This window comes from Oncorhynchus keta, chromosome 34, assembly GCF_023373465.1.
Source record: "Oncorhynchus keta strain PuntledgeMale-10-30-2019 chromosome 34, Oket_V2, whole genome shotgun sequence".
NCBI lineage: Eukaryota > Metazoa > Chordata > Actinopteri > Salmoniformes > Salmonidae > Oncorhynchus > Oncorhynchus keta.
This window is the reverse complement of record NC_068454.1, coordinates 540,001-562,249: the sequence shown is the minus strand read 5'-3', so window position 1 is coordinate 562,249 and position 22,249 is coordinate 540,001. Positions and strand designations below refer to the sequence as shown.

General features: G+C 41.4%; 1 protein-coding gene across 1 annotated transcript in view; it reads left to right on the top strand.

Annotated features, from left to right (window-relative positions):
- LOC127914921 (neuropilin-2-like) overlaps nt 1–22,249 on the top strand; it is a 403,275-nt gene that overhangs the window by 313,396 nt on the left and 67,630 nt on the right. The window contains exons 12-13 of the mRNA XM_052492709.1: nt 15,030–15,107; nt 21,585–21,737. Coding sequence (XP_052348669.1) covers nt 15,030–15,107; nt 21,585–21,737 — 231 coding nt within the window. The remainder of the gene's footprint in view (nt 1–15,029; nt 15,108–21,584; nt 21,738–22,249) is intronic.

The following is a 22,249-nucleotide window of genomic DNA, read 5'->3' as shown; positions in this document are numbered from 1 at the left end:
GACTCTATGGTAAAGGTAGTGTAATGACTCTATGGTAAAGGTAGAGTAATGACTCTATGGTAAAGGTAGTGTAAGGATTCAATGGTAAAGGTAGAGTAATGACTCTATGGTAAAGGTAGTGTAATGACTCTATGGTAAAGGTAGAGTAATGACTCTATGGTAAAGGTAGAGTAATGACTCTATGGTAAAGGTAGTGTAATGACTCTATGGTAAAGGTAGAGTAATGACTCTATGGTAAAGGTAGTGTAATGACTCTATGGTAAAGGTAGAGTAATGACTCTATGGTAAAGGTAGTGTAATGACTCTATGGTAAAGGTAGAGTAATGACTCTATGGTAAAGGTAGAGTAATGACTCTATGGTAAAGGTAGTGTAATGACTCTATGGTAAAGGTAGTGTAATGACTCTATGGTAAAGGTAGTGTAATGACTCTATGGTAAAGGTAGTGTAATGACTCTATGGTAAAGGTAGTGTAATGACTCTATGGTAAAGGTAGTGTAATGACTCTATGGTAAAGGTAGAGTAATGACTCTATGGTAAAGGTAGTGTAAGGATTCAATGGTAAAGGTAGAGTAATGACTCTATGGTAAAGGTAGTGTAATGACTCTATGGTAAAGGTAGAGTAATGACTCTATGGTAAAGGTAGAGTAATGACTCTATGGTAAAGGTAGTGTAATGACTCTATGGTAAAGGTAGTGTAATGACTCTATGGTAAAGGTAGAGTAATGACTCTATGGTAAAGGTAGTGTAATGACTCTATGGTAAAGGTAGTGTAATGACTCTATGGTTGTGTAATGACTCTATGGTAAAGGTAGAGTAATGACTCTATGGTAAAGGTAGTGTAATGACTCTATGGTAAAGGTAGAGTAATGACTCTATGGTAAAGGTAGAGTAATGACTCTATGGTAAAGGTAGTGTAATGACTCTATGGTAAAGGTAGAGTAATGACTCTATGGTAAAGGTAGTGTAATGACTCTATGGTAAAGGTAGAGTAATGACTCTATGGTAAAGGTAGAGTAATGACTCTATGGTAAAGGTAGTGTAATGACTCTATGGTAAAGGTAGTGTAATGACTCTATGGTAAAGGTAGAGTAATGACTCTATGGTAAAGGTAGTGTAATGACTCTATGGTAAAGGTAGAGTAATGACTCTATGGTAAAGGTAGTGTAATGACTCTATGGTAAAGGTAGTGTAATGACTCTATGGTAAAGGTAGAGTAATGACTCTATGGTAAAGGTAGTGTAATGACTCTATGGTAAAGGTAGTGTAATGACTCTATGGTAAAGGGAGTGTAATGACTCTATGGTAAAGGTAGTGTAATGACTCTATGGTAAAGGTAGTGTAATGACTCTATGGTAAAGGTAGTGTAATGACTCTATGGTAAAGGTAGTGTAATGACTCTCTATGGTAAAGGTAGTGTAATGACTCTATGGTAAAGGTAGAGTAATGACTCTATGGTAAAGGTAGAGTAATGACTCTATGGTAAAGGTAGTGTAATGACTCTATGGTAAAGGTAGTGTAATGACTCTATGGTAAAGGTAGTGTAATGACTCTATGGTAAAGGTAGTGTAAGGATTCAATGGTAAAGGTAGAGTAATGACTCTATGGTAAAAGTAGTGTAATGACTCTATGGTAAAGGTAGTGTAATGACTCTATGGTAAAGGTAGTGTAAGGATTCAATGGTAAAGGTAGAGTAATGACTCTATGGTAAAGGTAGTGTAATGACTCTATGGTAAAGGTAGAGTAATGACTCTATGGTAAAGGTAGAGTAATGACTCTATGGTAAAGGTAGTGTAATGACTCTATGGTAAAGGTAGTGTAATGACTCTATGGTAAAGGTAGAGTAATGACTCTATGGTAAAGGTAGTGTAATGACTCTATGGTAAAGGTAGTGTAATGACTCTATGGTTGTGTAATGACTCTATGGTAAAGGTAGAGTAATGACTCTATGGTAAAGGTAGTGTAATGACTCTATGGTAAAGGTAGTGTAATGACTCTATGGTAAAGGTAGTGTAATGACTCTATGGTAAAGGTAGAGTAATGACTCTATGGTAAAGGTAGAGTAATGACTCTATGGTAAAGGTAGTGTAATGACTCTATGGTAAAGGTAGTGTAATGACTCTATAGTAAAGGTAGAGTAATGACTCTATGGTAAAGGTAGTGTAATGACTCTATGGTAAAGGTAGAGTAATGACTCTATGGTAAAGGTAGTGTAATGACTCTATGGTAAAGGTAGTGTAATGACTCTATGGTAAAGGTAGTGTAATGACTCTATGGTAAAGGTAGAGTAATGACTCTATGGTAAAGGTAGTGTAATGACTCTATGGTAAAGGTAGAGTAATGACTCTATGGTAAAGGTAGTGTAATGACTCCATGGTAAAGGTAGTGTAATGACTCTATGGTAAAGGTAGAGTAATGACTCTATGGTAAAGGTAGAGTAATGACTCTATGGTAAAGGTAGTGTAATGACTCTATGGTAAAGGTAGAGTAATGACTCTATGGTAAAGGTAGAGTAATGACTCTATGGTAAAGGTAGAGTAATGACTCTATGGTAAAGGTAGTGTAATGACTCTATGGTAAAGGTAGAGTAATGACTCTATGGTAAAGGTAGAGTAATGACTCTATGGTAAAGGTAGTGTAATGATTCAATGGTAAAGGTAGTGTAATGACTCTATGGTAAAGGTAGTGTAAGGATTCAATGGTAAAGGTAGTGTAATGACTCTATGGTAAAGGTAGAGTAATGACTCTATGGTAAAGGTAGAGTAATGACTCTATGGTAGTGTAATGACTCCATGGTAAAGGTAGTGTAATGACTCTATGGTAAAGGTAGAGTAATGACTCTATGGTAGTGTAATGACTCCATGGTAAAGGTAGAGTAATGACTCTATGGTAAAGGTAGTGTAATGACTCCATGGTAAAGGTAGTGTAATGACTCTATGGTAAAGGTAGTGTAATGACTCTATGGTAAAGGTAGTGTAATGACTCTATGGTAAAGGTAGTGTAATGACTCTATGGTTGTGTAATGACTCTATGGTAAAAGGGCTGACAGCAATAGCTCAATATTTCTCCTACACTTTGCTTTACATACCAACTCAGGGGACTTTGGCATGAGCTTGAAACTACCATTGGCAGGATGAGGAGTGGTGATAGATTGAGACAGGTTTTACCCACAATATGTCCATATGTGTCCATGTATACTGTAGGCTACTGTGTGATGTGTGTTTTGGGTTGTTCCTAGTGTATAATGGTAACAGTATAGAGTTACATAAGAAGGCCACGCAGTCCTCTGTTGATGTCCTGCCAACCTGAGTTAGTACACAGCTCTTTCATTTGAGAGAGGAGACGGAATAATTCAGCTCCTCTCTCTGCCCCACCGCACACACACACACACACACACACACACACACACACACACACACACACTAGACCAAGCTCACCGCTCACACAGCCCAGCGATCCCGATGACTCATGGAAAAAGCTGCCTGAATAACCAAACAAGAAGCAGGAACAACAGTGGTTTCAGGTTTACTGGGAGGGGGACAGACTACAGGCTGTGTCCAGGTTTACTGGGAGGGGACAGACTACAGGCTGTGTTCAGGTTTACTGGGAGGGGACAGACTACAGGCTGTGTTCAGGTTTACTGGGAGGGGACAGACTACAGGCTGTGTCCAGGTTTACTGGGAGGGGACAGACTACAGGCTGTGTTCAGGTTTACTGGGAGGGGACAGACTACAGGCTGTGTTCAGGTTTACTGGGAGGGGACAGACTACAGGCTGTGTTCAGGTTTACTGGGAGGGGACAGACTACAGGCTGTGTTCAGGTTTACTGGGAGGGGACAGACTACAGGCTGTGTTCAGGTTTACTGGGAGGGGACAGACTACAGGCTGTGTCCAGGTTTACTGGGAGGGGACAGACTACAGGCTGTGTTCAGGTTTACTGGGAGGGGACAGACTACAGGCTGTGTCCAGGTTTACTGGGAGGGGACAGACTACAGGCTGTGTTCAGGTTTACTGGGAGGGGACAGACTACAGGCTGTGTTCAGGTTTACTGGGAGGGGGACAGACTACAGGCTGTGTCCAGGTTTACTGGGAGGGGACAGACTACAGGCTGTGTCCAGGTTTACTGGGAGGGGACAGACTACAGGCTGTGTTCAGGTTTACTGGGAGGGGACAGACTACAGGCTGTGTTCAGGTTTACTGGGAGGGGACAGACTACAGGCTGTGTTCAGGTTTACTGGGAGGGGACAGACTACAGGCTGTGTTCAGGTTTACTGGGAGGGGACAGACTACAGGCTGTGTTCAGGTTTACTGGGAGGGGACAGACTACAGGCTGTGTTCAGGTTTACTGGGAGGGGACAGACTACAGGCTGTGTCCAGGTTTACTGGGAGGGGACAGACTACAGGCTGTGTTCAGGTTTACTGGGAGGGGACAGACTACAGGCTGTGTTCAGGTTTACTGGGAGGGGACAGACTACAGGCTGTGTCCAGGTTTACTGGGAGGGGACAGACTACAGGCTGTGTTCAGGTTTACTGGGAGGGGACAGACTACAGGCTGTGGTCAGGTTTACTGGGAGGGGACAGACTACAGGCTGTGTCCAGGTTTACTGGGAGGGGACAGACTACAGGCTGTGTCCAGGGTTACTGGGAGGGGGACAGACTACAGGCTGTGTCCAGGTTTACTGGAAGGGGACAGACTACAGGCTGTGTCCAGGTTTACTGGAAGGGGGACAGACTACAGGCTGTGTCCAGGTTTACTGGGAGGAGACAGACTACAGGCTGTGTCCAGGTTTACTGGGAGGGGACAGACTACAGGCTGTGGTCAGGTTTACTGTAAGGGGACAGACTACAGGCTGTGTCCAGGTTTACTGGGAGGGGACAGACTACAGGCTGTGGTCAGGTTTACTGGGAGGGACAGACTACAGGCTGTGTCCAGGTTTACTGGGAGGAGACAGACTACAGGCTGTGTTCAGGTTTACTGGGAGGGGACAGACTACAGGCTGTGTTCAGGTTTACTGGGAGGGGACAGACTACAGGCTGTGTCCAGGTTTACTGGGAGGGGACAGACTACAGGCTGTGTTCAGGTTTACTGGGAGGGGACAGACTACAGGCTGTGTCCAGGTTTACTGGGAGGGGGACAGACTACAGGCTGTGGTCAGGTTTACTGGGAGGGGACAGACTACAGGCTGTGTCCAGGGTTACTGGGAGGAGACAGACTACAGGCTGTGTTCAGGTTTACTGGGAGGGGACAGACTACAGGCTGTGTTCAGGTTTACTGGGAGGGGACAGACTACAGGCTGTGTCCAGGTTTACTGGGAGGGGACAGACTACAGGCTGTGTTCAGGTTTACTGGGAGGGGACAGACTACAGGCTGTGTTCAGGTTTACTGGGAGGGGGACAGACTACAGGCTGTGTTCAGGTTTACTGGGAGGGGACAGACTACAGGCTGTGTTCAGGTTTACTGGGAGGGGACAGACTACAGGCTGTGTTCAGGTTTACTGGGAGGAGACAGACTACAGGCTGTGTTCAGGTTTACTGGGAGGGGACAGACTACAGGCTGTGTTCAGGTTTACTGGGAGGGGACAGACTACAGGCTGTGTTCAGGTTTACTGGGAGGGGACAGACTACAGGCTGTGTCCAGGTTTACTGGGAGGGGACAGACTACAGGCTGTGTTCAGGTTTACTGGGAGGGGACAGACTACAGGCTGTGTTCAGGTTTACTGGGAGGGGACAGACTACAGGCTGTGTCCAGGTTTACTGGGAGGGGGACAGACTACAGGCTGTGTCCAGGTTTACTGGGAGGGGGACAGACTACAGGGAGGAAGATAGGGGTTTGGAGAAGTTTCAACAGCTGTATGTTGGTGATGTTATGATGTACGGGGGGGATAATTCCACCAGCTAGATGAGCCTTCCCATCTTTAGTTCCCTTACGTCAGCCACGGGGCATCTCTGTAACCATCACACACACACCGCACCACACACAACTACATACACTACCTCACCCCATCCGCCTGCTGGTCCCAATAAGGACTGGTTTAGCCTTGGTTTGCATTCTTTAAACAGTTTGGACAAGGCCATGCGCTCTGAGCAGTTTTCCAGGGCACGTATTACAGTGTGTGTGACTTGACTTATGTGGCTGTGGGGGAAAGACTTCGAGACAGACTGTATTAGAGAGAGCGAGAGAGAGAGAGAGAGAGAGAGAGAGAGAGAGAGAGAGAGAGAGAGAGAGAGAGAGAGAGAGAGAGAGAGAGAGACAGAGAGAGAGAGAGCAAGAGATAGAGTGACAGAGAGAGAGAGACACAGAGAGAGAGAGAGAGAGACAGAGAGAGAGAGCGAGAGAGAGACAGAGACACAGAGAAAGAGAGAGAGAGAGAGCGAGAGAGAGAGAGAGAGACACGAGAGAGAGAGAGAGAGAGAGAGAGAGAGAGAGAGAGAGAGAGAGAGAGAGAGAGAGACACAGAGAGAGAGAGAGAGAGATATATATAATATGACATTTGTAATGTCTTTACTGTTTTGAAACTGTTGTATGTGTAATGTTTACTGTTAATTTTTGTTGTTTTTCACTTTATATATTCACTTTGTATGTTGTCTACCTCACTTGCTTTGGCAATGTTAACACATGTTTCCCATGCCAATAAAGCCCTTGAATTGAATTGAATTGAATTGAGAGAGAGAGAGAGAGAGAGAGAGAGAGAGAGAGAGAGAGAGAGAGAGAGAGAGAGAGAGAGAGAGAGAGAGAGAGAGAGAGAGAGAGAGAGAGAGAGAGAGACACAGAGAGAGAGATAGAGAGGGAGAGAGAGAGAGAGAGAGAGAGACACAGAGAGACACAGAGAGAGAGAGAGAGAGAGAGAGAGAGAGAGAGAGAGAGAGAGAGAGAGAGAGAGAGAGAGAGAGAGAGAGAGCAGAGCAAGAGAGAGAGCGAGAGCCAGAGAGACACAGATTGCCCTTTATGGTTGTGAGGTCTGGGGTCCGCTCACCATCCAAGAATTCACGAAATGGGACGAGTACCAAATTGAGACTCTGCATACAGAATTCTGCAAAAAAATATCCTCCGTGTACAACGTAGAACACCAAATAATGCATGCAGAGCAGAATTAGGCCGATACCCACAAATGATCAAAATCCAGAAAAGAGCCGTTAAATTCTACAACCACCTAAAAGGAAGCGATTCCCAAACCTTCCATAACAAAGCCAACACCTACAGAGAAATGAACCTGGAGAAGAGTCCCCTAAGCAAGCTGGTCCTGGGGCTCTGTTCACAAACACAAACACACCCCACAGAGCCCCAGGACAACAACAGAAAACAAACCCTAGTTTGATAAACTCCCATATCTACTGGGGGAAATTCCACATTGTGACAAAGCAGCAGCCAGATTTGTGACCTGTTGCCACGAGAAAAGGGCAACCAGTTAAGAACAAACACCATTGTAAATACAACCAATATTTATGCTTATGAATTTCCCTTGTGTTCTTTAACTATTTGCACGTCATTAAAACACTGTATATAGACATAATATGACATTTGAAATGTCTTTATTCTTTAGGAAATTCTGTGAGTGTAATGTTTACTGTTTATTTCAATTGTTTATTTCACTTTTGTTTATTATCTATTTCACTTGCTTTGGCAATGATAACATATGTTTCCCATGTCAATAAAGCTCTTAAAGGGGGAGGGAGGGAAAGAGAGAGAAGCCTGGATTCTAATAATCTAATAATTCTAATAACCCTCTCTCTCTACCACCCAATACCACCAACCAATAGACTAATGTTATACCACCACCCAATAGACTCTAATACTATACCACCAACCAATAGACTCTAATATTATACCACCACCCAATAGACTCTAATACTATACCACCAACCAATAGACTAATGTTATACCACCACCCAATAGACTCTAATACTATACCACCAACCAATAGACTCAAATAATATACCACCAACCAATAGACTCAAATACTATACCACCAACCAATAGACTAATGTTATACCACCACCCAATAGACTCTAATACTATACCACCAACCAATAGACTCTAATACTATACCACCACCCAATAGACTCTAATACTATACCACCACCCAATAGACTCTAATACTATACCACCAACCAATAGACTAATGTTATACCACCACCCAATAGACTCTAATACTATACCACCAACCAATAGACTCAAATAATATACCACCACCCAATAGACTCTAATGTTATACCACCACCCAATAGACTCTAATACTATACCACCAACCAATAGACTCAAATACTATACCACCACCCAATAGACTCTAATACTATACCACCAACCAATAGACTAATGTTATACCACCACCCAATAGACTCTAATACTATACCACCAACCAATAGACTCAAATAATATACCACCACCCAATAGACTCTAATACTATACCACCACCCAATAGACTCTAATACTATACCACCAACCAATAGACTCAAATATTATACCACCACCCAATAGACTCTAATATTATACCACCACCCAATAGACTCTAATATTATACCACCACCCAATAGACTCTAATACTATACCACCACCCAATAGACTCTAATACTATACCACCACCCAATAGACTCTAATACTATACCACCACCCAATAGACTCTAATACTATACCACCACCCAATAGACTCTAATACTATACCACCACCCAATAGACTCTAATACTATACCACCACCCAATAGACTAATACTATACCACCACCCAATAGACTAATACTATACCACCACCCAATAGACTAATACTATACCACCACCCAATAGACTAATATTATACCACCACCCAATAGACTTTAATACTATACCACCACCCAATAGACTAATACTATACCACCACCCAATAGACTAATACTATACAACCACCACCCAATAGACTAATATTATACCACCACCCAATAGACTAATACTATACCACCACCCAATAGACTAATATTATACCACCACCCAATAGACTCAAATACACTACCACCACCCAATAGACTCTAATACTATACCACCACCCATTAGACTATAATACTATACCACCACCCAATAGACTCTAATACTATACCACCATCCAATAGACTCTAATACTATACCACCACCCAATAGACTAATACTATACCACCACCCAATAGACTCTAATATTATACCACCACCCAATAGACTAATACTATACCACCACCCAATAGACTCTAATATTATACCACCACCCAATAGACTAATATTATACCACCACCCAATAGACTAATACTATACCACCACCCAATAGACTAATATTATACCACCACCCAATAGACTCAAATACACTACCACCACCCAATAGACTCTAATACTATACCACCACCCATTAGACTCTAATACTATACCACCACCCAATAGACTCTAATACTATACCACCATCCAATAGACTCTAATACTATACCACCACCCAATAGACTAATACTATACCACCACCCAATAGACTCTAATATTATACCACCACCCAATAGACTAATACTATACCACCACCCAATAGACTCTAATATTATACCACCACCCAATAGACTAATATTATACCACCACCCAATAGACTAATACTATACCACCACCCAATAGACTCTAATACTATACCACCACCCAATAGACTCTAATATTATACCACCACCCAGTAGACTAATATTATACCACCACCCAATAGACTCTAATACTATACCACCACCCAATAGACTCTAATATTATGCCACCACCCAATAGACTCTAATACTATACCACCACCCAATGGACTAATATTATACCACCACCCAATAGACTCAACTACTATACCACCACCCAATAGACTCTAATACTATACAACCACCCAATAGACTCTAATACTATACAACCACCCAATAGACTCAACTACTATACCACCACCCAATAGACTCTAATACTATACAACCACCCAATAGACTCTAATACTATACCACCACCCAATAGACTCTAATACTATACCACCACCCAATAGACTCTAATACTATACCACCACCCAATAGACTCTAATACTATACCACCACCCAATAGACTCTAATACTATACCACCACCCAATAGACTCTAATATTATGCCACCACCCAATAGACTCTAATACTATACCACCACCCAATGGACTAATATTATACCACCACCCAATAGACTCAACTACTATACCACCACCCAATAGACTCTAATACTATACCACCACCCAATAGACTAATATTATACCACCACCCAATAGACTCAACTACTATACCACCACCCAATAGACTCTAATACTATACAACCACCCAATAGACTCTAATACTATACCACCACCCAATAGACTAATATTATACCACCACCCAATAGACTCTAATACTATACCACCACCCAATAGACTCTAATATTATACCACCACCCAATAGACTCTAATACTATACCACCACCCAATAGACTCTAATACTATACCACCACCCAATAGACTCTAATACTATACCACCACCCAATAGACTCTAATACTATACCACCACCCAATAGACTCTAATACTATACCACCACCCAATAGACTCTAATATTATACCACCACCCAATAGACTCTAATATTATACCACCACCCAATAGACTCTAATACTATACCACCACCCAATAGACTAATACTATACCACCACCCAATAGACTCTAATATTATACCACCACCCAATAGACTCTAATACTATACCACCACCCAATAGACTCTAATACTATACCACCACCCAATAGACTCTAATACTATACCACCACCCAATAGACTCTAATACTATACCACCACCCAATATACTCTAATACTATACCACCACCCAATAGACTCTAATACTATACCACCACCCAATAGACTGTAATACTATACCACCACCCAATAGACTCTAATACTATACCACCACCCAATAGACTCTAATACTATACCACCACCCAATAGACTCTAATACTATACCACCACCCAATAGACTCTAATATTATACCACCACCCAATAGACTCTAATATTATACCACCACCCAATAGACTCTAATACTATACCACCACCCAATAGACTAATACTATACCACCACCCAATAGACTCTAATATTATACCACCACCCAATAGACTCTAATACTATACCACCACCCAATAGACTAATACTATACCACCACCCAATAGACTAATACTATACCACCACCCAAAAGACTAATACTATACTACCACCCAATAGACTCTAATATTATACCACCACCCAATAGACTCAACTACTATACCACCACCCAATAGACTCTAATACTATACAACCACCCAATAGACTCTAATACTATACCACCACCCAATAGACTAATATTATACCACCACCCAATAGACTCTAATACTATACCACCACCCAATAGACTCTAATATTATACCACCACCCAATAGACTCTAATACTATACCACCACCCAATAGACTCTAATACTATACCACCACCCAATAGACTCTAATACTATACCACCACCCAATAGACTCTAATACTATACCACCACCCAATAGACTCTAATACTATACCACCACCCAATAGACTCTAATACTATACCACCACCCAATAGACTCTAATATTATACCACCACCCAGTAGACTCTAATATTATACCACCACCCAATAGACTCTAATATTATACCACCACCCAATAGACTCTAATACTATACCACCACCCAATAGACTCTAATACTATACCACCACCCAATAGACTCTAATACTATACCACCACCCAATAGACTCTAATACTATACCACCACCCAATAGACTCTAATACTATACCACCACCCAATAGACTCTAATACTATACCACCACCCAATAGACTGTAATACTATACCACCACCCAATAGACTCTAATACTATACCACCACCCAATAGACTAATACTATACCACCACCCAATAGACTAATACTATACCACCACCCAATAGACTAATACTATACCACCACCCAATAGACTCTAATATTATACCACCACCCAATAGACTCTAATACTATACCACCACCCAATAGACTCTAATACTATACCACCACCCAATAGACTCTAATACTATACCACCACCCAATAGACTCTAATACTATACCACCACCCAATAGACTCTAATACTATACCACCACCCAATAGACTGTAATACTATACCACCACCCAATAGACTCTAATACTATACCACCACCCAATAGACTAATACTATACCACCACCCAATAGACTAATACTATACCACCACCCAATAGACTAATAATATACCACCACCCAATAGACTCTAATATTATACCACCACCCAATAGACTCTAATACTATACCACCACCCAATAGACTAATACTATACCACCACCCAATAGACTCTAATATTATACCACCACCCAATAGACTCTAATACTATACCACCACCCAATAGACTAATACTATACCACCACCCAATAGACTAATACTATACCACCACCCAAAAGACTAATACTATACCACCACCCAATAGACTCTAATATTATACCACCACCCAATAGACTCAACTACTATACCACCACCCAATAGACTCTAATACTATACAACCACCCAATAGACTCTAATACTATACCACCACCCAATAGACTAATATTATACCACCACCCAATAGACTCTAATACTATACCACCACCCAATAGACTCTAATATTATACCACCACCCAATAGACTCTAATACTATACCACCACCCAATAGACTCTAATACTATACCACCACCCAATAGACTCTAATACTATACCACCACCCAATAGACTCTAATACTATACCACCACCCAATAGACTCTAATACTATACCACCACCCAATAGACTCTAATACTATACCACCACCCAATAGACTCTAATATTATACCACCACCCAGTAGACTCTAATATTATACCACCACCCAATAGACTCTAATATTATACCACCACCCAATAGACTCTAATACTATACCACCACCCAATAGACTCTAATACTATACCACCACCCAATAGACTCTAATACTATACCACCACCCAATAGACTCTAATACTATACCACCACCCAATAGACTCTAATACTATACCACCACCCAATAGACTGTAATACTATACCACCACCCAATAGACTCTAATACTATACCACCACCCAATAGACTAATACTATACCACCACCCAATAGACTAATACTATACCACCACCCAATAGACTAATACTATACCACCACCCAATAGACTCTAATATTATACCACCACCCAATAGACTCTAATACTATACCACCACCCAATAGACTAATACTATACCACCACCCAATAGACTCTAATATTATACCACCACCCAATAGACTCTAATACTATACCACCACCCAATAGACTAATACTATACCACCACCCAATAGACTAATACTATACCACCACCCAAAAGACTAATACTATACCACCACCCAATAGACTCTAATATTATACCACCACCCAATAGACTCTAATACTATACCACCACCCAATAGACTCTAATATTATACCACCACCCAGTAGACTCTAATACTATACCACCACCCAATAAACTCTAATATTATACCACCACCCAGTAGACTCTAATATTATACCACCACCCAATAGACTAATACTATACCACTACCCAATAGACTCTAATATTATACCACCACCCAATAGACTAATACTATACCACCACCCAATAGACTCTAATACTATACCACCACCCAATAGACTCTAATATTATACCACCACCCAGTAGACTCTAATATTATACCACCACCCAGTAGACTCTAATACTATACCACCACCCAATAGACTCTAATATTATACCACCACCCAGTAGACTCTAATATTATACCACCACCCAGTAGACTCTAATATTATACCACCACCCAATAGACTAATACTATACCACTACCCAATAGACTCTAATATTATACCACCACCCAATAGACTCTAATACTATACCACCACCCAATAGACTAATACTATACCACCACCCAATAGACTCTAATATTATACCACCACCCAATAGACTCTAATACTATACCACCACCCAATAGACTAATACTATACCACCACCCAATAGACTCTAATATTATACCACCACCCAATAGACTCTAATACTATACCACCACCCAATAGACTCTAATATTATACCACCACCCAGTAGACTCTAATATTATACCACCACCCAATAGACTCTAATACTATACCACCACCCAATAGACTCTAATATTATACCACCACCCAGTAGACTCTAATATTATACCACCACCCAGTAGACTCTAATACTATACCACCACCCAATAGACTCTAATATTATACCACCACCCAGTAGACTCTAATATTATACCACCACCCAATAGACTAATATTATACCACCACCCAATAGACTCTAATATTATACCACCACCCAATAGACTCTAATATTATACCACCACCCAATAGACTCTAATATTATACCACCACCCAATAGACTCGAATATTATACCACCACCCATTAGATGGTGGTATAATATTCAAGTCTATATTTCATGAAGCTGGTTGAGAGAACTATGTCATCAAGGTTAAAGGGTGGCTACTTTGAAGAATATAAATATATATATAAATATATATATAAATATATATATAAAATATATTTTTATATAACACTTTTTTTTTTGGTTACTACATGATTCCATATGTGTTATTTCATAGTTTTGATGTCATCGCTATTATTCTACAATGTAGATAATAGTAATAAATAAATAAAAACCCTGGAAGGACTGGCACTTTATGTATATATATATATATTCTTAAATCTCCTAGATATTGGACAGACTCTGGACTGTCATTTTTGCCATTGTGGAATATGTTTTGCGATGTGTTTCTATAGTAGTAAAGGCCATATTCAAAATTTTGGAGAAAAAAAAACATTTTTATTTAAGAAATGTTGCTACCTAAAGGGATTCTTGAACTTCAAAATGAAATGGCTAAAGTGATCCATGGTTTGACATCTTAAAACGATTCCTTATGTCAGTTTTCCATCGGACCTTCCAAAATATACAATTAAGAAATCTTCTTGTTATTCTTTTCTCCTCTGTGAAGAGACCACCACTCTACCTGACACTGCCACACCGACCCTGCCACATTTAGAGGATACCACCGCTGCCCAAAGAGGAGCAGGTAAATATATACTCTCACCCTGCCACGTTTAGAGGAGAGGGTAAATATATACTCTCACCCTGCCACGTTTAGAGGAGAGGGTAAATATATACTCTCTCACCCTGCCACATTTAGAGGATACCACCGCTGCCCAAAGAGGAGCAGGTAAATATATACTCTCACCCTGTCACGTTTAGAGGAGAGGGTAAATATATACTCTCACCCTGCCACGTTTAGAGGAGAGGGTAAATATATACTCTCACCCTGCCACATTTAGAGGAGCAGGTAAATATATACTCTCACCCTGTCACGTTTAGAGGAGAGGGTAAATATATACTCTCACCCTGCCACGTTTAGAGGAGCAGGTAAATATATACTCTCACCCTGCCACGTTTAGAGGAGAGGGTAAATATATACTCTCACCCTGACACGTTTAGAGGAGAGGGTAAATATATACTCTCACCCTGACACGTTTAGAGGAGAGGGTAAATATATACTCTCACCCTGACACGTTTAGAGGAGAGGGTAAATATATACTCTCACCCTGACACATTTAGAGGAGAGGGTAAATATATACTCTCACCCTGCCACGTTTAGAGGAGAGGGTAAATATATACTCTCACCCTGTAACGTTTAGAGGAGCAGGTAAATATATACTCTCACCCTGTCACGTTTAGAGGAGAGGGTAAATATATACTCTCACCCTGTCACGTTTAGAGGAGAGGGTAAATATATACTCTCACCCTGTCACGTTTAGAGGAGAGGGTAAATATATACTCTCACCCTGACACGTTTAGAGGAGAGGGTAAATATATACTCTCACCCTGCCACGTTTAGAGGAGCAGGTAAATATATACTCTCACCCTGACACGTTTAGAGGAGAGGGTAAATATATACTCTCACCCTGACACGTTTAGAGGAGCAGGTAAATATATACTCTCACCCTGACACGTTTAGAGGAGAGGGTAAATATATACTCTCACCCTGTCACGTTTAGAGGAGAGGGTAAATATATACTCTCACCCTGTCACGTTTAGAGGAGAGGGTAAATATATACTCTCACCCTGTCACGTTTAGAGGAGAGGGTAAATATATACTCTCACCCTGCCACGTTTAGAGGAGAGGGTAAATATATACTCTCACCCTGTCACGTTTAGAGGAGAGGGTAAATATATACTCTCACCCTGTCACGTTTAGAGGAGAGGGTAAATATATACTCTCACCCTGTCACGTTTAGAGGAGAGGGTAAATATATACTCTCACCCTGCCACGTTTAGAGGAGAGGGTAAATATATACTCTCACCCTGCCACTTTTAGAGGAGCAGGTAAATATATACTCTCACCCTGCCACGTTTAGAGGAGCAGGTAAATATATACTCTCACCCTGCCACGTTTAGAGGAGAGGGTAAATATATACTCTCACCCTGTCACGTTTAGAGGAGAGGGTAAATATATACTCTCACCCTGTCACGTTTAGAGGAGAGGGTAAATATATACTCTCACCCTGTCACGTTTAGAGGAGAGGGTAAATATATACTCTCACCCTGCCACGTTTAGAGGAGAGGGTAAATATATACTCTCACCCTGCCACATTTAGAGGAGCAGGTAAATATATACTCTCACCCTGCCACGTTTAGAGGAGAGGGTAAATATATACTCTCACCCTGCCACGTTTAGAGGAGAGGGTAAATATATACTCTCACCCTGCCACTTTTAGAGGAGCAGGTAAATATATACTCTCACCCTGCCACGTTTAGAGGAGCAGGTAAATATATACTCTCACCCTGCCACGTTTAGAGGAGAGGGTAAATATATACGCTTTGAATTGAAAGAAAAGGAGAACATGATGATCAAATATGTTAAAATTAAAAATATTAGAATATTTATATTTCCAGATCGACTACAAAGTTTTATTTCCTCACGTGGTTGGCGCTCTGGTTGCCAGGAGACCATTTCACCACTATGGCACTCAGCCAGGCCAGTACACAAGTGACTGATAAGGCGCACCAATAGCTAAAATGCCTGGCAAATGTAGGTTCAGCCTGCCAAATGTAGATTCAACCTGCCAAATGTAGATTCATCCTGTAGATTCATCCTGCCAAATGTAGATTCATCCTGTAGATTCATCCTGAAGATTCAACCTGACAAATGTAGATTCATCCTGGAGATTCATCCTGCCAAATGTAGATTCATCCTGTAGATTCATCCTGTAGATTCAACCTGCCAAATGTAGATTCATCCTGGAGATTCAACCTGCCAAATGTAGGTTCATCCTGCCAAATGTAGGTTCATCCTGCCAAATGTAGGTTCATCCTGTAGATTCATCCTGCCAAATGTAGGTTCATCCTGCCAAATGTAGGTTCATCCTGCCAAATGTAGATTCAACCTGCCAAATGTAGATTCATCCTGTAGATTCATCCTGCCAAATGTAGATTCATCCTGCCAAATGTAGGTTCATCCTGTAGATTCATCCTGTAGATTCATCCTGTAGATTCAACCTGCCAAATGTAGATTCATCCTGTAGATTCATCCTGTAGATTCATCCTGTAGATTCATCCTGCCAAATGTAGGTTCATCCTGCCAAATGTAGATTCATCCTGCCAAATGTAGATTCAACCTGCCAAATGTAGATTCATCCTGCCAAATGTAGATTCATCCTGCCAAATGTAGGTTCATCCTGTAGATTCATCCTGTAGATTCATCCTGTAGATTCATCCTGTAGATTCAACCTGCCAAATGTAGATTCATCCTGTAGATTCATCCTGTAGATTCATCCCGTAGATTCATCCTGCCAAATGTAGATTCAACCTGCCAAATGTAGGTTCATCCTGTAGATTCATCCTGCCAAATGTAGGTTCATCCTGCCAAATGTCAGGTTCATCCTGCCAAATGTAGGTTCATCCTGCCATATGTAGATTCATCCTGTAGATTCATCCTGCCAAATGTAGGTTCATCCTGCCAAATGTAGATTCAACCTGCCAAATGTAGATTCATCCTGTAGATTCATCCTGCCAAATGTAGATTCATCCTGTAGATTCAACCTGCCAAATGTAGATTCATCCTGTAGATTCATCCTGTAGATTCATCCTGTAGATTCAACCAGCCAAATGTAGATTCAACCTGCCACATTTAGATTCAACCAGGTAGATTCATCCTGTAGATTCAACCTGCCACATGTAGATTCAACCTGTAGATTCATCCTGTAAGATTAATCCTGCCAAATGTAGATTCAATTCGATTCATCCTGCCAAATGTAGATTCAACCTGTCGATTCAACCTGTTAATGTAGATTCAACCTGTCGATTCATCCTGCCAAATTTAGATTCAACCTGCCAAATGTAGATTCATCCTGCCAAATGTAGGTTCATCCTGCCAAATGTAGGTTCATCCTGCCAAATGTAGATTCATCCTGCCAAATGTAGGTTCATCCTGCCAAATGTAGATTCATCCTGTAGATTCATCCTGTAGATTCATCCTGTAGATTCATGCTGCCAAATGTAGGTTCATCCTGTAGATTCATCCTGCCAAATGTAGATTCATCCTGCCAAATGTAGATTCATCCTGTAGATTCATCCTGCCAAATGTAGATTCAACCTGTCGATTCATCCTGCCAAATGTAGATTCAACCTGCCAAATGTAGATTCATCATGCCAAATGTAGATTCAACCTGTAGATTCATCCTGCCGAATGTAGATTCAACCTGTCGATTCATCCTGCCAAATGTAGATTCAACCTGTCGATTCATCCTGCCAAATGTAGATTCAACCTGTAGATTCATCCTGTAGATTCAACCTGCCAAATGTAGATTCATCCTGCCACATCTAGATTCAACCTGCCAAATGTAGATTCATCCTGCCAAATGTAGATTCATCCTGCCAAATGTAGATTCAACCTGTCGATTCAACCTGCCGAATGTAGATTCAACCTGTCGATTCATCCTGCCAAATGTAGATTCAACCTGTCGATTCATCCTGCCAAATGTAGATTCAACCTGTCGATTCATCCTGCCAAATGTAGATTCATCCTGTAGATTCATCCTGTAGATTCATCCTGTAGATTCATCCTGCCAAATGTAGGTTCATCCTGCCAAATGTAGATTCATCCTGCCAAATGTAGATTCAACCTGCCAAATGTAGATTCATCCTGCCAAATGTAGATTCATCCTGCCAAATGTAGGTTCATCCTGTAGATTCATCCTGTAGATTCATCCTGTAGATTCATCCTGTAGATTCAACCTGCCAAATGTAGATTCATCCTGTAGATTCATCCTGTAGATTCATCCCGTAGATTCATCCTGCCAAATGTAGATTCAACCTGCCAAATGTAGGTTCATCCTGTAGATTCATCCTGCCAAATGTAGGTTCATCCTGCCAAATGTAGGTTCATCCTGCCAAATGTAGGTTCATCCTGCCATATGTAGATTCATCCTGTAGATTCATCCTGCCAAATGTAGGTTCATCCTGCCAAATGTAGATTCAACCTGCCAAATGTAGATTCATCCTGTAGATTCATCCTGCCAAATGTAGATTCATCCTGTAGATTCAACCTGCCAAATGTAGATTCATCCTGTAGATTCATCCTGTAGATTCATCCTGTAGATTCAACCTGCCAAATGTAGATTCAACCTGCCACATGTAGATTCAACCTGTAGATTCATCCTGTAGATTCAACCTGCCACATGTAGATTCAACCTGTAGATTCATCCTGTAGATTCATCCTGCCAAATGTAGGTTCAACCTGCCAAATGTAGGTTCAACCTGCCACATGTAGATTCATCCTGTAGATTCATCCTGCCACATGTAGATTCAACCTGTAGATTCATCCTGTAGATTCATCCTGCCAAATGTAGGTTCATCCTGCCAAATGTAGGTTCATCCTGCCACATGTAGATTCAACCTGTAGATTCATCCTGTAGATTCATCCTGCCAAATGTAGGTTCAACCTGCCAAATGTAGGTTCAACCTGCCACATGTAGATTCATCCTGTAGATTCATCCTGCCACATGTAGATTCAACCTGTAGATTCATCCTGTAGATTCATCCTGCCAAATGTAGGTTCATCCTGCCAAATGTAGGTTCATCCTGCCAAATGTAGATTCATCCTGTAGATTCATCCTGTAGATTCATCCTGCCAAATGTAGGTTCATCCTGCCAAATGTAGATTCATCCTGTAGATTCAACCTGCCAAATGTAGATTCATCCTGCCAAATGTAGATTCATCCTGTAGATTCATCTTGCCAAATGTAGATTCAACCTTTCGATTCATCCTGCCAAATGTAGATTCAACCTGTCGATTCAACCTGCCGAATGTAGATTCAACCTGTCGATTCATCCTGCCAAATGTAGATTCAACCTGCCAAATGTAGATTCATCCTGCCAAATGTAGGTTCATCCTGCCAAATGTAGGTTCATCCTGCCAAATGTAGATTCATCCTGCCAAATGTAGGTTCATCCTGCCAAATGTAGATTCATCCTGTAGATTCATCCTGTAGATTCATCCTGTAGATTCATGCTGCCAAATGTAGGTTCATCCTGTAGATTCATCCTGCCAAATGTAGGTTCATCCTGCCAAATGTAGATTCATCCTGTAGATTCATCCTGTAGATTCATCCTGTAGATTCATCCTGTAGATTCATGCTGCCAAATGTAGATTCATCCTGCCAAATGTAGATTCATCCTGTAGATTCATCCTGCCAAATGTAGATTCAACCTGTCGATTCATCCTGCCAAATGTAGATTCAACCTGCCAAATGTAGATTCATCATGCCAAATGTAGATTCAACCTGTAGATTCATCCTGCCGAATGTAGATTCAACCTGTCGATTCATCCTGCCAAATGTAGATTCAACCTGTCGATTCATCCTGCCAAATGTAGATTCAACCTGTAGATTCATCCTGTAGATTCAACCTGCCAAATGTAGATTCATCCTGCCACATCTAGATTCAACCTGCCAAATGTAGATTCATCCTGCCAAATGTAGATTCATCCTGCCAAATGTAGATTCAACCTGTCGATTCAACCTGCCGAATGTAGATTCAACCTGTCGATTCATCCTGCCAAATGTAGATTCAACCTGTCGATTCATCCTGCCAAATGTAGATTCAACCTGTCGATTCATCCTGCCAAATGTAGATTCAACCTGTCGATTCATCCTGCCAAATGTAGATTCAACCTGTCGATTCATCCTGCCGAATGTAGATTCAACCTGCCACATCTAGATTCAACCTGCCAAATGTAGATTCAACCTATTGATGTTCATGAATGGTTTTGCCAGATCCTTCCAGGGATGTAGATCTAGTTTTTACGTTTTTTAAAGGATCAAGTATTATGGTGTTAGTCTAACACACAAGCACAAACACACACACACGTACCGGGCTTCAGGGCGTCTTCGCATTGTACGGCTCAGACAGGTATTGATCACGATCAGTCTGATCAGCATCATTGATCCTTCCCTCTCTTTCTCTGTCCACTCTCTCAATCTATACCTCTCTCCTCTAGGCACTACACCTTGGTCTCTGTGTGACTTTGAGTCCAGTCTTTGTGGCTGGATCCCAGACAGCGTGTCAGAGCTGAGCTGGTCTCTCCACAGCGGCAGCCTCTCGTCTGGTCTAACACCCAGTCTGGATCTACCTCTCTCTCTGCCCAAAGACGGTCAGTACCGATCACATTTACAGTCATCTGGTCTTCACTGGACAGGAGACACACTGACATTTATAGAGAGATGACACCTGGTATTAACATGGCCATCTGGTCTTCACTGGACAGGAGACACACTGACATTTATAGAGAGATGACACCTGGTTTTATCATGGTCAACTGTCATTACTGGACACTCCATCTCTATCTCTCCTTCTCTCTCTCTATCTCTCCTCTCTCTCTCTCTCCTCCTTCTCTTTCTCTCTATCTCTCCTCCTCCTTCTCTTTCTCTCTATCTCTCCTCCTCCATCTCTATCTCTCCTCTTTCTCTCTATCTCTCCTCCTCCTTCTCTTTCTCTCTCCTACACTTTATCTCATTCTCTCTCTCTCTATCTCTCCTTCTCTCTCTCTCTCTCTCCTTCTCTCTCTCTCTTTCTCTTTCTCTCCTCTCTCTCCTTCTTTCTCTCCTTCTCTATCTCTCTATCTTTCCTTCTCTCTCTCTCTCCTTCTCTCACACTCCATCTCGA